The 17,658-nt window shown below is 34.6% G+C and overlaps 2 protein-coding genes across 2 annotated transcripts; both read left to right on the forward strand.

The window, feature by feature from the left end:
- Positions 1 to 5,100: 5,100 nt before the first annotated feature.
- On the forward strand, positions 5,101 to 8,236 carry LOC129270375 (uncharacterized). Its single transcript, XM_064105659.1, has one exon. It carries the CDS (start codon positions 5,188 to 5,190, stop codon positions 6,214 to 6,216), a length of 1,029 nt encoding a protein of 342 aa, XP_063961729.1. The 5' UTR covers positions 5,101 to 5,187; the 3' UTR covers positions 6,217 to 8,236.
- A 5,919-nt stretch (positions 8,237 to 14,155) lies between these two features.
- Positions 14,156 to 16,763, forward strand: LOC129270376 (uncharacterized). The gene has a single exon (XM_064106153.1). It carries the CDS (start codon positions 15,666 to 15,668, stop codon positions 16,695 to 16,697), a length of 1,032 nt encoding a protein of 343 aa, XP_063962223.1. The 5' UTR covers positions 14,156 to 15,665; the 3' UTR covers positions 16,698 to 16,763.
- Positions 16,764 to 17,658: the final 895 nt, after the last annotated feature.

Genomic DNA, 17,658 nt, shown 5'->3' on the forward strand with positions numbered 1-17,658 from the left:
ATCACTGTTTTGTGAAAAATAAGCAAAACTTTAAATGCCATAACTTTCTTATTTTACATCCGATTTTGATGAAATTTTCAGCACTATGCTAGTTTGATTTTTCTCTATCTATTCAAATCAAGATTTTTCTGGGGTGGACTTGACCTTTAAATAACCTTTGACTTTGGTCATGTGACCTGAAACTCACATGACATGTTCAATGATACTTGATTACTCTATGTCCAAGTTTTATGAACTAGATCAATACACTTTCAGAGTTATGATGGTTATTCAACAATACCCCAAACATGGCCAAAGTACATTGACCATTGACCTTGGTCATGTAACCTGAAACTCTCACAGGATGTTCAGTGATACTTGATTACTCTTATCTCCAAGTATTATTATGTCCATGTATTATGAACTAGACCAATATACTTACAGAGTTATGATGGTAATTCAACAAATACCAACATGGCCAAAGTTAATTGACCTTAAATGACCTTTGACCTTAGTCATGTGACCTGTAACTTGCACAGGTTATTCAGTGATACTTGATTACTCTTATGTCCAAGTTTCATGAATCAGATCCATAAACTTTCAAAGTTATGATGGTAATTCAACAGATACCCCCAACATGGCCAAAGTTCTTTGACCTTGGTCATGTGACCTGAAATTTGCACAGGATGTTCAGTGATACTTGATTACTCTTATGTCCAAGTTGTATGAACTAGACCAATAAACTTCAAAAGTTATGATGGTAATTCAACAAATACCCCCAACTTGGCCAAAGTTCATTGACCTTGATCATGTGACCTAAAACTCGCACAGGATGTGTAGTGATACTTGATTACTCTTATGTCCAAGTTTCATGAATCAGATCCATAAACTTTCAAAGTTATGATGGTAATTCAACAGATACCCCCAACATGGCCAAAGTTCTTTGACCTTGGTCATGTGACCTGAAATTTGCACAGGATGTTCAGTGATACTTGATTACTCTTATGTCCAAGTTGTATGAACTAGACCAATAAACTTCAAAAGTTATGATGGTAATTCAACAAATACCCCCAACTTGGCCAAAGTTCATTGACCTTGATCATGTGACCTAAAACTCGCACAGGATGTGTAGTGATACTTGATTACTCTTATGTCCAAGTTTCATGAATCAGATCCATAAACTTTCAAAGTTATGATGGTAATTCAACAGATACCCCCAACATGGCCAAAGTTCTTTGACCTTGGTCATGTGACCTGAAATTTGCACAGGATGTTCAGTGATACTTGATTACTCTTATGTCCAAGTTTCATGAATCAGATCTATAAACTTTTAAAGTTATGATGGTAATTCAACATATACCCCCAATTTGGCCAAAGTTCATTGACCCTAAATGACCTTTGACCTTGGTCATGTGACTAAAAAACTCAGGCAGGGTGTTCAGCTTGGACAAAACTTATGTCCAAGTTTCATGAACTAGGTTCATATATTTTCTAAGTTATGATGACATTTGAAAAACTTTAGCTTAGGTTAAGATTTTGATGTTGATTCCCCCAACATGGTCTAAGTTCATTGACCCTAAATGACCTTTGACCTTGGTCATGTGACTCAAAACTCAGGCAGGATGTTTAGTAATACTTGATTAAACTTATGGCCAAGTTTCATGAACTAGGTCCATATACTTTCTAAGTTATGCTGTCTTTTCAAAAACTTAACCTTCAGTTAAGATTTGGTGTTGATGCCGCCGCCGCCGTCGGAAAAGCGGCGCATACAGTCTCACTCTGCTTCGCAGGTGAGACAAAAATGAAGGGGAGGAGAGTATTAATAAGAAAATAAATAAACAAAAAGAAGATATAATTCAAAATTATATACCTTACAAACTGAGTATAAAGATGAAACCCTTTTTGTCTTGCTAATAGTTTAAACAAGTAGAGCAGAGCGCAGTCTTGCCTGCATTACACAATTCAATATAGCAGCAGTGCTGACTTTGAAAATGACTATAAAATAATTTATTCACAAAAAAACACCATTCATATGATAATATGCTACTACGTCCAATGACCCTACATTTCATTTGACCTTGATCAAGCGACCTACGACTTAGGCAAGATGAGCAATGATACTAGATTACCCCTATGTCCACATTTCATTATCTATATCCATTAACTTTCAAAGTTAAGATGGCAAATCCACAACATGACCAAGGTTCATTGACCTTAAATGACCTTCGACCTTGGTCATGTGACCAGAAACTTGCACAGGATGTTCAGTGATGCTTGATAACTCCCCGGGGGGGGGGGGGCACTCAGTATATAATGCATAGTGGGTATGTGCCGCGGAGGGGACCCCCATTTTTACACTCAAATTTCCGTTCCAATGCATAGCATTTTTGTCTTATTGAGAAAAAGAACAAAGAAAGCCGCTCCAAGGCATAGCATTTCCTTCTTATCGAGAAAAAAAAAGACAGAAATCCGCTCCAAAGCTTCGCATATTTTTAGTTACGCCGTTCCGGTCGCATTGATCTGCTACAATTTTGGTGAAAAGAGGCCGTAGAGCGCTTTTCGACCATCGCCTAAACGCGAGCGCAACCGGCGGAGGCCGCGCTAGCTGCGTCATGCACGATTGCTCGTTCCATAGGGATACATACGCACTCACAGAGATACGGAGATCCGTTCCGAGGACCCCCGTTTTCACAAACATTTGTAGTTCCGAAGCCCGTTCCGAGGACCCTCCTTTTTACAATAAGCCCGCTCCAAGGCCCCCGTTTTTTGCCTCGCCCGCGGCACACCCCTACCACTTTTTTGGTCGAGTGCCCCCCCCCCCCCCGGGGATAACTCCAAGTTTTATGAACTAGATCCATAAACTTTCAAAGTTGTGATGACATTTCAAAAACTAAACCTTAGGTTAAGACTTCAAAATTGATTCCGCCAATAAGTTTATTGGTAGTTCAGTCGGTAGAGCGGGGTTCCGTATTCCAGTGACCCGGGTTTGATTCCCACTTGTTGCACTAGTGCCCTTTGGTATGGCATTTAAATCCTCATTACCAGGTCCCTCGGAGAAGACCTTAAGCCGTCGGTCCTCCGTTTGCTTGCTTTTTAGCATTTATGCTTTCTTAGCAAGAAGGTAAAAAATCACTACTATTTACCATTATTTTATCAATTTAATTTTGTATAGTTATTATTGTTCCAACGAAAAATAATGGAAAACTAAGTACTCTTTTTTCTTCTCCTTGATCGTCCGGTAGTTTTAAATTGTGCAAACAGCTAGCCTCCTTGTTAATTATGTTCACTTAGAGAATAATGAATATTGTAAACAAACAAAAATCCCCCACGGAGCAAATGCATCATTCAATGTACTATTCATGCTCAATAAACACGATGTTGCCAGGGAGATGGTCACGGTGGTTATCTGATCTGGGGCCCTGTAACACAAAGCTTAGCAATGATCGTAGAACATTTTTCTATGATTGATTGCATTGACTACATTGTACAATCAATCATAAAATTGAGTGTACCATTAATTGCTTACCTTGGTGTTAACAGGATGTGGGAATGATTTTTGTTGTACCTGGTGTCATAGCAACCTGACAACGGATGGTGCACTGAAGCTCCATGGGCATGATTCCTCGTACTGCACAAGTTAATATGGAGGATTGGAGGATTTTATAGCTTTTTTGGCTGGCCCAGCCAACATGGAAACAGCAAAGCTTTATTGAACACTACCAGAATGTATGACTTCTCCTGCTATTGTAAAGGTACGATGTGTTCCTTCTTTCTTTTTTTAATTTAACTTTTGAATTTGTTATTAATTTTCACTGCAAATTACACTAATTTTGAATAGAACTTCATTCATAAGTTCAAGGAGTCTCATTGTCATCAAACGATATTTTAAAAAAAATCCAGACAAATACACTATGCATTGTATAAGCAAGCCTTGGATATAGTAAAAGAAGAGACATTTGTGTGGTTATTGTCCATTAAATTGTGGAATAAACTTTCTCAGAATGACTAACAATCTTTCAGGAATCACAAAGAAAATGAGATATATAGATTACATTCTTCTGAGTGTTGAAAGCACTGTACAGTGTGACCATATAGTGCAGCCTGTAGTATAGGATTGTGGTTGTTTTCCATTTATTTTTGTCATACATGTTTGAATGAAAGGGTATTTGGAGAACAATCCTTTGTGTTTGAACTTTTTCCTTATCATCTTTCTTAAATAAAATTTTGAAAACAAAGTTTCACACAAACATTCAAAATAATTCTTATCACCCTGCAGCTCCTTATATTTCTCTTATACAGGCTAACTATAGACTGCCTATTTTTTAGATTGATGATTTACAAATTTCCCAATCACTTTTTAACACATTTTCTAATTATGTATCCAAATACAACAATGAAATCAACAACCAGAATTTTCTACATATAAATATTGCCTTGTCCTCATGAGAGCTTACTGCAAGGACTGATAATTGTCGATTCCAGCAAGCCATATTGTGAGTTGCACCGGGGCATATCTGCCGTACTTTGGCAAAAGGCAGCAAGTTACAAAATTATCATTTGTTGTAATCAAGCAACGTGTGTTCATCATTTACATAGGCATCAATGCAATTTAACAGCATATCTTCTTCGATATCTTTCCATATGATAATTTCTTCCCAAAATTTTGCCTGAACGTGCAACATAAATACATGTCTCAGCAACAACAATAACTCAAAGATGACTGATGTGTCACTTGCTTCCTTCTGCAAAAGTTCGGCAAATATGTCTCAAAGCACCCAACACTGATTAATTCTTTTATTTATTTATTTTTTTTTTTTACTTGTTTTAGGATTTGGAGCAGTAGATTTCTACTTATTCATGATCGTCAAGTTTAAGTTACAAGAAAGCTTTCAACCTTCAAGCAATCCATCAAGTAACTTTCAAAGATGATGAGCAGCACGCTTCATCAAGGACCAACCAACAAAAACAAAAGGTGTTCAAATTATGAAATACATCAGAACAGAGCACTAAAAATATTGAGCATAAAGCTTCATGACTCTAAGCACAATAAAAATTATTGTACCATTGTAATATTTCTCAAGAAAATCATAACGTATTGCAGTCTGGGTTTTATTTGATCATGAGAAATTAAGAAATAAATAGACAGAATAATCAGAATATAGGTCGAAACAACACAATTTTAATTTTCAATCCATAAAAAGTGTAAAAATGGACGGATTATTTATCCACCATAATGTTGCGTTGTTGTTCATTATTCCCATATTTCTGAAAACATGTCAGTGTAATGCATTATCTTTAATGCAAGGGCAAGATGGAATCCTGATTTTCCCATATCCATGTAACAGTACGTCAGTCACGTTACAATATTCATACAGAAATCCATTTTACAGATCAACGGATGAATCGCAACTGTCTTTACAGAAAAGTCAGGAGCACAGATACAGAGTAGAGTTAACACGTGATGAGGACAGTCCTAAAGAATGCTTTGTCAACCTCACAATTAGCAGTATCACAAGAGACGATCAAGGGACATACATTCTGTTTGTATATATGGATAGGGAAATACTGGGTGATGCAACACAGAGGATTTGGCTAGGAGTTGATTATCCTCCAGGAAAGGCATCGGTCGTCGGAATGGAAGCAAAGGGTGGAAACTGGATGGCTGTGGATTTCACAGCTCCGCTGGGGAGCATTGGAGGGAAGATAGAATGTTATCAAGGTGGTGAATGGATGCCTCCACTCTCTGAACCAACTGAGACTGATGCGTTATTGAAACAGACTATTCTCATCAGAAAATCACACCCTGTATTTTGCTGTTCTTCTGTTTTCAATGAAGATAAAGATGTATGTGCATGCAATGATACTGCATTGTACCTGGAGCCTTCCAGCAGCAATACGCCATGCCCAACTGTCCCAAGGAAAATTCCAACAACCTCTCGGTACAGAAGTCCAGAAGCTTCAGAGATCACATTGTCTGTCACCTCTACAAACTACATCCAATCAACATCCACAAAATTCCAGGATGCCTGTAATAAGTCCCCACATAATCTGAAAATGGCACTCATAATTTCACCAATTGTTATGGTCATTGTAGTAATGATCCAATGTCTCCTTTGTATAAAGAGGAGACAGAAATGTAGTACCAACAATAACAGATTGTATGGCGCTTCTTCATCAAAAAGGTTTGAAGATAATAATAACGATGCTCAAGAAAGTACAATGGTGAGATTTATTTGAATTGGAGAACAAAGTGAATGCTACTGCCACCAGTTCATCAAGAAACCTCCAATCCACAATTTCTGAAACGATAGGCCTACAGATTGTAATAATAATAATAATAGATGGGATTTGTAATGCGCCAAATCCCCTCGGCAGAGTGCCCAAGGCGCAATGAAAGAAAGAAAGAGAGAGAAAGTATAAACAAATAAAATGATAAATCAAGGAACATTGTGCTGATTTTATTCCGCACTCAGTCATCGATGATAAATGCAAGAATGAAAAGAAGTAAAATCAAACAGAAAATAGTTCAGGAACAAGTTCCATGAAAAATGAAATGCCCTGATTAATGGGCTGATATAGGCTCTCGAGCCAGTCAGAACTAGATTTTTTTTTAGGTTCTATAACTTCTATTTGCTTTGTTCAACTTTGCCGCCCTGTGTGCTTTTTCTCTGATGTTTGTACAATACAAAGCTAATTTATATTTCTTCTCAGTGCAATTCATGGATCTTGTAGCACCAAACATAATGGTATGTCAACTATCAACTCTAAATTTTCTAATAGGTATGACAAAGGCCAATGTATACCTCACCATCATCAGTAGCAGCAGCAGCAGCAATTAAAGCAAGTTTTGGGACTCTTCATTTAAAAATATACAATATCAAAAATTTACTCCATGAAGGCAGCTGTGTAAAAAATATTGCAAATAGAAAAATAATGATCAAATGCACTGGGTATCACAGGTCATAATAGCTAAAATGACATTTTTCACATTTGTAGAATGTTCACAGGCTTCATTGGATTTTTCAGGGTCAGTCACATACTGCACTTTGACAATGATATTTAAGAATGTATTGAAACTATTGATTCCATTCTCCAACTGGTTTATATAATGATTTATACCTGTGACAAATGGTTACTTTGTGTAGCATAATCTGATAAAAATATTTAGGCAGATGGCAGATAGTAATATGTGATAGTCTTCATATTTTCAAGCTCATTAAATTTTTCTCTACCTGCTATAGGCATGGGCCTATTCATCCATTCTCATGACATATACAAGAAGATCCATTTTTAAATGAAAGAACACATACTAGGAATTATGACATCTTTATTGCCAGCCAAATTAGTCATTCCTTACTAAGCTGTCAATTCATAAAACCATTTACAGCTAACTTGCATCTAATTTCACTACCAAACTTCAAGTTGGTGATAAGCCACTTCAACCCTCAGGGTGCTACATAAGGACTTGCCCGATTGCCCAGGGCAAGTAAAAGTTAAAGTCGGGCAAGTGTTTTGAAGTAAAGACCAAAACTACTTGCCCAAATTGGGCAAGCGAAATTCTCACAGTAGAATTACCAAAATTAGGGTCGATACCGACCCTAAATTTGATCATGACGGGCAAAATAAAATTACTTTGTAAAAAGAAATGCAAGAAAAAGGAACATCAGTTCAAGTCAAAAGAGAGAAAAAAAAGGTCAAGGGTTTCTAAAACTGTAATGTTTTTTTTTTAAGAGGTAAAACTTTTTTCAAGGATTTTGGGCATGTGAAATCAATTTTCGGGCAAGTGTATTCCAACTATTTAAAAATTTACTTGTACTGTCGGGCAAGTGCATCTAAAAAGTTATGTAGCACCCTTAATGAATATATTCTTAAAATAGAGATTGTGTAAGGGTGTCTGTAATGGAGGGTGTTATGATGTGTGTGATATTGGTAAGTTCCTTTTGAAACTGAATAGCTAAAATAGACTCAATTAAGAATCATTGCATGGCTGGCAGAAGGGCGCACACACTAAATCCCATCTAACCTATAAAATATCAACTTATTTCAGACCAAATTTACTATGCATGTTCAATTTCATCTTTTTATTCATTCATCTAACTTTGGTCTGAAATAATTTCATATTTTATAGGTTAGATAGGATTTAGTGTGTGCGCCCTTCTGCCAGCCATGCAATGAAATATCAAATAAAAAATATATAAAATTCAAATATGTTTAGAAGTCAACTCCATGCACAAAAAAATGAGTGAATATTTGGAGAAAATTGAAAAAAATAACCATGAAAAATATTTAACACTCACTACTCCTCTTGTTTCTTATTTGTGTGAAATGGCAAATACTTCAATTTCATTGATTTGGTATTAAAGAAGCTCTATATTAAATCATCATTTCACATATTAAATCTTAATTTTATTGAAAAAAAAACAAAGCAGTTGTAATGCTTATGTGTACATGCCATCACTACCTTTCACATTTGCATATGCCCTTGGTGTGCAATGTGCATATCACTATTTTCTGAAACTAAAACAAAATTGAAATAAATATTTCGAATTTCACATCTCTGACTTTGATAAAACTCTTTGGTGTTATATTTATTTTTGTTTCACATTTATTACAATGAACATCTCACTGGGATAGATTTGACTATTAAGATGGCTGACAAATCTGATGAGAATGTACATGAAATGTATTATTGGGAAGGTATGAGACATTTTCATAGATTTTTTTACTTGCAATACCTGTACAATTCTAAGTTGTATCCATTAATTTCCTACCAAAATATTAGAAAACATATCCAACATGTATATACCATGTAAATTACTATGTAAAATTCTCTTGGTGGTTGTGTGTTTTGTGGAAAAAACAACCATGAATAAGAATTTACTGAAATATGCTTTCGTATGACAGATTTTATATGTCTGTTGTCTACATTGAAAATGTATTTATATCTTCTTTTTGTATCTTTTCTTATAGTGATTTTCATACTAGAAAAGTGATTTATGATATGCCATCCCTCACTTCCATCCATTTTAATTCCACTATTGTGTCTATACTTAATTTTGTAATATCAGTACAATTGGTATTTTTGTATAAGTTCATTTCCTTTAAAAAAATCATCAAATATACACATGTACATACTATGCATTCCTTTTGTGTGTGTCTGTGTGTCTCACACGAAAAAAAAACCTTGATAAAAACCTACTGAAATATTGCCATTTTATATCATGAATTTTATATTCAAATATATTCAATTAATTAATTAACGCATTTTATGAGTAAGCTGTACTTCATGTTTATTGATCATTGTCTTTAATACGTCGTTCCTGAACTGTCTATTTTGTAACATGAAAAAAAATATTTCTAATAATAAAACCTGAACCTCTCATGAACATGTAATAATTACATTTTGATGTTTGTTTTATATGTAAAAAAATGTTTTCATGACATGCTTGTGATTCATTTCAAAACCATGATTATTTAAGAGTTGTGCAATTAATCTCTATGTATCTCACTTCAACTGTCTACATTGTAAATGTATTCATCCCAGGGGGGGGGGGGGGCTGTCAAATGTATTGCTGTACACAGGCATGGCCAAATTGTTTTCAAATACCCCCTACACAAGTTTTTCGTGGGCTTTATTTACACATTTATGGCCCCTAAACGAGTTGTCGCCAGAATATGACCTGAAGAAAAAGCTTAGGAAAAAAACATACCTAAATACGTTTGGCTAGTCTTAAAAAAAAAGCTTTGGAAAAAACATTCCCTAAAAACATTTGACATTGTGATTGACCATTGACCAGTCTTTCAAAACTACCCTTTTTGAAAATCAGTGTTTTTCATACCCTTAACGAGTGCACGCGCACCCCAAGTCCAAAACTGAAAAAACCCCCCCCCCCCGGGAATTCATATCTTCTTTTTGTATCTTTTCTTATAGTAATTTTTGTACTATCAAAGTGATCTATAATATGCCATCCCTCACTTCCATCCATTTTTATTCCACTATTATTCAAAACAATTGTCCTTCCGATTCCTGAGTACGGTCAACCAGCCTGGCACTTGCATACAAAATATCTATCCCAAAAGGACGAAAATGTTCAGAGACGAGCCACCCGCATAATACTAAAAAAAAAAAAAAACAAGAAATGTCCTATCATGACAGATTACTAAAACTCAACTGGCAAACATTGGAATCAAGAAGGAAATTTTCACTACTAATTTATGTTGTCAAGGCTTTGTATGGTATTGTACGTTGTGATGCAGTCAGATGTTCCGTTATGATTAACAGTCAGCATTTGGAGGACGTGAAGTTCAACCACCTCCGAGCGCGAACAAATCGACTTCATCTATCAGCTATTAATTCTTTTCCCCGTTACTGGGATGAATTGCCAGTAAGTTTGCGCTCTGGGGTGGTTGTTAACTCACTTACATGTATTTCATGGACGAATGAACTAAGGAACAATTTTGTGCTTAACCAGTAATGAATGACCATATTCATCTTTGCAGGAGTTTATTATTACAGGATTCTGTTATCGTGGCAGTTATCCTTGTTATTTTTACATCTTCGTAACGACTATTTTATTTTTAAATTTAAATTCATTAATATTGATATTGTAAGTTAAGATGAAGTGATATCAAGTAGACCTATGTTATTCTATTATAATTGATCTTAAACCTTTTTGTTCATACTCACTCTTTTATCCGCTTCTGTATTATGTAAGCACCCACTGGATAGGGTGAAATGGTCTTCATTGACTACAGTAATTCAGTTAACTTTATTTGACCCTGGCAGTCCAGTGGGTGCTCAATCTATACTCTGTTATGTTTATTATGTGTTGTACTACACTGTACCAATTTTTATACTTTGCACTGCCGAAATAAATAATAATAACAACACTTTATTTTGTAATATCAGTAAAATTGGTGTTTTTTGTATAAGTTTATTTCCTAAAAAAAAATCATCAAATATATACAACATGTACATACTATGCATTTATTTTGTGTGTGTGTGTCTCGCAGGAAAAAAAAACCTTGATAAATATCTACTGAAATATTGCCTTTTCACATCAAATTCAAATGTACTTAATTCATGCATTTTATGAGTAGGTTGCACTTCATGCTTATACATTGATTATTATAATTTAAGGGTTTTACGTCTTTAATGCATCGTAACTCGACTGTCTATTTTGTAAGCATATATCTTTATTTTTTACATTATTTGTTTGTGTATGAAAAAGTAGAGAAATATTGTTCTTTGTTTAGTATTCAGTGAATTCTTTCTTCTATCCTAATCTGATAAGGGGAATTTTTCAGTTTATACAAAATGCATTGTTTTTTATGTCAAATTAAAATTTTATACATGAAAAATATCTCTTGAAGACAAAATAAGCCACTTCATGATTACAGTTTGCACACGAGCAGATGATTATTTGATACCTATCAAACTGATATCATTAAAAGGTAATTTGTGAAAAGTGGCTCTAGAGCTAATTAATTAAAGAATAATGAAACAGCTTATGCCCTATCCACTGCAGCACAAGCTCAAGACCTAGCCCACCAAAAGAGAGTCCTTGATCCCTACCCAGGCTTCAATATTTAGATATGTTTACATATTCTTATACATTAAAATAAGTTAAAAGTTTACTGATTTTCTTTCATATAAAAAAATTGCCAAGAAATAAATCATTCACATTAAGATTCTAATAATTCCTTGATTTTCAATGAAAATTGAATCAGTATAATACTTTTTACAGCAAATTAACAATAATATTTTCAAAGAGTATCAAGATAATCCTTACGCACATAACCTCATGTCAAGAGATTCATAGTGTACTAGAGCTCATTGTAGTTCAGTGCCTGTTTAATTCTTTTTTAAATGAAGGAATTTGTGTTTCTGTATGAGAGAGAATACACAGAAAAAAAATCAAGAAATGCAATTTAAGTAAATTCTATCTTATTCAAAGGTAAAAAAGAATCAGAAAATTTAATTTGTGTGGACAAAAAAAGTTTTGAAATTTCCATTTAATCTTGCATACAAATAGTGCAATTACTTGTGATATTTTTAGGGGGTCTTTTTAAGGCACTTTGTATTTTGTATCAGTTATCAATACAGAAAATTCAAACATGTATCTACTGTACTGGAAATTTCTAACGAACTTTGTTGTGAAGTCATTTTGGTAATAACTATAAACTTCTGATGCACATGCAATTATCACATTCTGTTGTTTGCTTTTGTGTGTCTATATGGTATAATAGGTACATGACTGTACACATATTTGTATTTATTTTTGTAACTGAAAATGCTATCATGCTTTGTATACATCAAGCTGTATGGGTCAGTGGGGGTGGACCTGTGTGCATGTTTGGGAGGGTGAGGGTGTTTGGGTGTGTGTGTGTGTGTTTGGATGGGTGTCTATGCATGGAATGGTGTTATTTCTGAATCTAGACAGATTCACAATTATGCCGAGATCATTGATCTGAAATACTATTGAACTAATCATCAATTCATTCAGGTACCAAGTGAATTCCTGAATAATCTAGTGGATGCAGAAAGAGTTGCAATCAATCACAACTTTAAAAATCAAGCGCAACTTGATTTTCAACCAATCAACAGCGCGCATTTGGGACTTGCGATTGATTTTTTTACTTGCGTTTAAACGCAACTCTTTCTGTGACATTTGACAAGTGACCTTTGATCATTGACCTCGTGACCCTAGAATATAATTAGCTAAATAATTAATTAGTCAGAATATAATTAATTAGCTATTCATCTTCACTCATCAGATCATCTTCATATATGTCATATATACAGTGGTGTTAAAAAGCTAGTGAACCTCACCAGAAAGTGAACATATTTCATAAAAGTGTTCCACGTTCTGCCATGTTATAGATATTTAATTGTGAAGTAAGGTGATAAAATATTACATTCAACACTCAGCATGAAGGAGTGCATTTTGTAGCAGGGTTCACTTACGTTCTAGCACCTCTTTATATGAACCAAATTTGAAGTTGATCCCTGTCAACCAGGATTTGAAAGAAACTGATTGTTCAAGTGTATTACTTTACTCAAGGCATGGACTTTGGACCTAAGCCCAACATATCATATCACAACTGGGGGGGGGGGGGGGGAATCCATCTGTAAAGGGCTGGTCACAATAAAAACATAACCTTTATCTCAGTCTAAAATCGATCTGCACCAAAAGCCAAATATATATGAAAACTGTATGTGAAAGGTTAATTAATTTTTCAAGAGGATGAAGAAGAAAGTTGTCCTCAATCCAGCTTCATCATCAGACCTAGATTGTAGGGAAAATGCTGAGTAAGGCAAATTAGTAAAATATACAGCCAGCCCATATACAGAGCAAATCATGAAGTACTTCTCATTCAATTTGGGGATTTCATGCATACATGATTACTTTTAATAAACATGAAAATGATAACCACCTCCTGCATCGTTGTGTTCAGTTCATACATGTTGTTTTATATTATCACTTTTCCGATATATGAACAAGTTAGATTACAAAGATTGACAGATTTGGAAGAGCCCACTTTTCAGTACTTAGTTTTCAATCATGTGTGATTCTTTTTTATAAGATATTTCATATGATTATCCATGGTGTGAATGGGCCCCAATGTTATGATCATTTTGCCGCCACTGCTGTTTTAGAACGCTTCCAGCTTGCAGCCGATTTGATGCTATTTTTGTTCTCTCTTGCCAACTGACCTGGGAGTGTTTTCAAGACACCTGGGAGTGTTTTCAAAACAAACAAAATGCGATTGACGCTTTATCAGATCTGCCTATAATTTCAAATTCTCTATCAATTCATAGGCATATCATCAAAACAATTTGGAAAGAGAGTTGTAGGTAAATTGCGATTGACGCTTTATCAGATCTGCCTATAATTTCAAATTCTCTATCAATTCAAAGGCATATCATCAAAACAATTTGGAAAGAGAGTTGTAGGTAAGTGTTTAATTGTCTTTATACCTTTTAATGTGAGAAATATTGCAGATGTCTTTGACAAAGAGTGACCCTGACTATGGCCGTTGATATTGATATTTCCATCGATGTACTACTATACAGTAGCAGTGCTCTAGACAATTGTCTAGCCGTTATATTTGTACATGTATGATCATGGACCTACTAGGTCCATGGTTTGATGTACTTGGTTATGAAAGTGCATGATGTTGTTTTCAAATAATTGGGTTAGACCATGGACCTACTACTCTGTCAGAGTAGTAGGTCCATGGTTAGACTAAAGATACGAAGGAAGGTGGGTAGTACCATGGACCTATAGTAGGCCCATGGTAGTAAGGAGCAAGAGAAAATATAACATCTCTTTTCAATTGCTAATATCTGATAAAACTAAAGTACTCTTTTAATCTCAGGTAAATGTAGCATTTATTCATCAACATATTTATTCATATTTGTTAAATTGTATATAGACCTATACATACATTTTCATTGGTCATCCAAATTTATACCTTTTTCTTCTCCCTTTTTTCTGCTCCTTATGCCTCATCTGTCTATTCTTTCTCTGAAATATTTTATTTTTGGTCTTTAATTCCGTTTTTACAAATTTATTTCTACTTTTTATAGGGATCAATTGTTTGGCGGCATAAAGGGTTAATTCATAAATTGTATATATTTGGAATATTGCTTACAACAGCTAGGCATCAATGAAACCCAGGTTAAGTTGATTGGGCTACCCCTTTTACACTTAAACAAATTTCAATAAATAAAAGAATAAATAAATAACATCCATGAAACAAATGCATGGTTTATGAGGAACAGAAATTGTTATTTGTATTTGATGTGAGTTGTTGGTTGGTGTAATGAATCAGTAAATGGACAAATTATGTTATCATTTCCCTCTCCATCTTTTTCTTCAGATGAATTATGCATACTTCTCCTTGTCATTGTTTCGTCAAATCAAAACCAGTCCTAATGATTGAGGAGGGATCTACTTTATCTGCGATGTCAAGATCTCTTTCTATAAATCTGATGATTTGACAAGCTACAAATCTGTATGCTGTTGCTCTATGAAAAGTTGAATAGTGTGCAAGCACTTGACAGTAAAGTGGCGCTTTTATTTTTGTCATCTGGCTCTAACTGATGCTTATTACAAAATCTCAAAAGTCATCAGCAACAGAAGCTGGAGCATATTGTGACAACCAACATTCTTGCTGTAGCTGTTGCTCGGTTTAATGACTGTTACGTTATTCAAAATAAGCAGTTGAATGATATCAGAAACATATACTTCATTGTTCATTCCATTGTGAATGACATGAGAAGCCAATATAAAAATATCAGAACTATAAAATAAAAAAGTATACTTGCAGGCATTAAAGCCACATGAAATTTTCATCAGAGCATTTTGAACTGATTTGATGTAAAATTTGTGGCAAAGTCTGTTTTCTTCATCAAATTTATTCACACTTTGTATACATTTACTTTAACAAGAAGGTCTATATTATATTTTTAAGCAATAACATAGATATTATATAGCAAGGAAATTTATAATCAATTTAATTGATGTCCATTTGGAAACCATTTTGGACAAATGGTAAGTTTATTCGATTCAAGTGGTTAAATTCATAATTTAAAGTGATTGTCATCTCAGTTTTCAACCTTGTATAACATACCCTCATAATTTCAATTTTCTTAGAGAATCTCTCCTACATAATTAAAAATGAGTCCATTCTTGTCCATATTGTCTGATGGATTTGCTTTTCTTATTACAATTATAATTTTTCTTGCAATTCAATCTGAGTGTAATTTTCCAGCATCACCTAAAATAGAAGGGGAAAAAGCAATCATGATTTTCCCATATCCATGTGATAGGACAGAAACTACATTACAACAGTCAAACAGATGGCCGTTTTATAGAACAACAGATGGGTCACCACTGTTTTTGCCTGAAAATCAGGTTCAAAGATTTAAGGTTACAAATATAATTAACAATGGAAGCTGCTCTCTGGAACTTACAATAAGTGATCTCATGAGAGGTGATCAAGGGATATACATCTTGTTTGTATACAAGGATGGTGACATATTAGGTGATAATACACATAAAGTATGGCTTCAGGTAGATTATCCTCCTGACAAGGCATTGTGTGTTATGGGTGATGATAGGGGTGGAGCTTGGGTAGCAGTAGACTGTACAGCTAATGCTGGTACTATACCAGGAAAGATTGAATGCTATCAGAATGGTATATGGATGCCTCCCTTGACCGACCCTGTGGAAAGTGGCTCTTTATTGAAACAGACTATTCTCATCAGAAAATCACAGCCAGTATTTTGCTGCTCTTCTAGTGTCTTTGAAGATAAACCAAGATGTGAATGTAATGATACTAGTATGAATCTAGATGATAATGACAGTAATCATCCTTGTCCACTTTCGTCAGAAAGTTCAACAATGTATCATCCCACTATTGCCATCAAAAATAACCCTAATTATAATCATTCTACCACTATATCAAAACCTACAAATAACATGAGAGAATACACTTACAAGAAACAATTTATTACTTTGTCCTGTTTCTTTTCTATAACTTTTTTATTGCTAGTATCAAGTCTGGTGTATCTTTGTAAAATGAAAAAAAGAAACAGAAATGATGGGAACATTGGGCAAGGTTCTACAAAGACAATGGTATCCCTTCTAAATGGTCCTGCACTGGAAAACGGACAAATAAAGGAAAATGGGTCAATGGTGGAAAATTAATCAATCAAGGAAAATACAAAAATTTAGTAGATCAATCATCAATAATGAAAATTTCAATATAAACAATAAAATCAGAGCCACTTTAGGTGTGTGCACCGAATAGGTAGCCTAGCTTAACCGGGTAATAATAGCAGGGCCTGCTGGGAGAACAGTTGTTGGAACTGAAGTGGCTACCCTGGGTAAATATACCTTTATTATTATTATTAGGTGATCTGTCAATCGACAGATCAACTATTAATTTCGTACGAATTTTCTTTTTTATTTATTTATTTATTTATTATTTATTTTTATTTTTCCGCCCTTTTCTTGTGACCATAAAATCTCAAAATCGACATGATCAACTTTCTTCAAAATATCATCAGATATGGGGACTTACCATGTCATCTGTGTAAAACAAGTTCAAGGTCAAAAGGTCATCATGACGTCATCTAGACGCCATTTTGTAAATTCACTTAATCAATCATATCTTCATTATCAATTATCAAAAATTAACCATATTTACATCACATTAACTTCAGGTCGAAGGTCAACTGTCCATGTCATCAAAGGTCATGTAAAGGTCACGACGTGCGCGTACGCACGCATCAAAATTTTAAAATGCTCAAAATCACTTTTTGACCAAAGTAGAGTATGAATCAGGTCATTTTAAGCATTTCAAAAATTTACACGCGCGTAACGGCGCTATGCAAAATAGGATCGCCATTTTTTTCATATCAATGCACCGCTAATATAATTCTGAACAATTTGATACCTTGATCAACCTTCTACGACAAGTACAATGTAATAACGGAATTAGCCTCCATCAAAGTTTACAGCACGCGCACGCGCGTGCACTAACCATAGACAATATACAGTATGTGCAAAAACATGCCTATACAAAATTTATTATAGCTCTTTAAGAAGACCGTTGACCCCCAATTTTTTTTTCATATTGGAATAGAGTATGGATGGGAGATATGAT

The sequence above is a fragment of the Lytechinus pictus genome, chromosome 10 (assembly GCF_037042905.1).
Source record: "Lytechinus pictus isolate F3 Inbred chromosome 10, Lp3.0, whole genome shotgun sequence".
Classification (NCBI taxonomy): Eukaryota; Metazoa; Echinodermata; class Echinoidea; order Temnopleuroida; family Toxopneustidae; genus Lytechinus; species Lytechinus pictus.

Excerpts from the sequence above, each read along its gene's own strand:
- LOC129270375 (XM_064105659.1), top strand. The coding sequence starts at position 5,188 with ATGGACGGATTATTTATCCACCATAATGTTGCGTTGTTGTTCATTATT.
- LOC129270376 (XM_064106153.1), top strand. The coding sequence starts at position 15,666 with ATGAGTCCATTCTTGTCCATATTGTCTGATGGATTTGCTTTTCTTATT.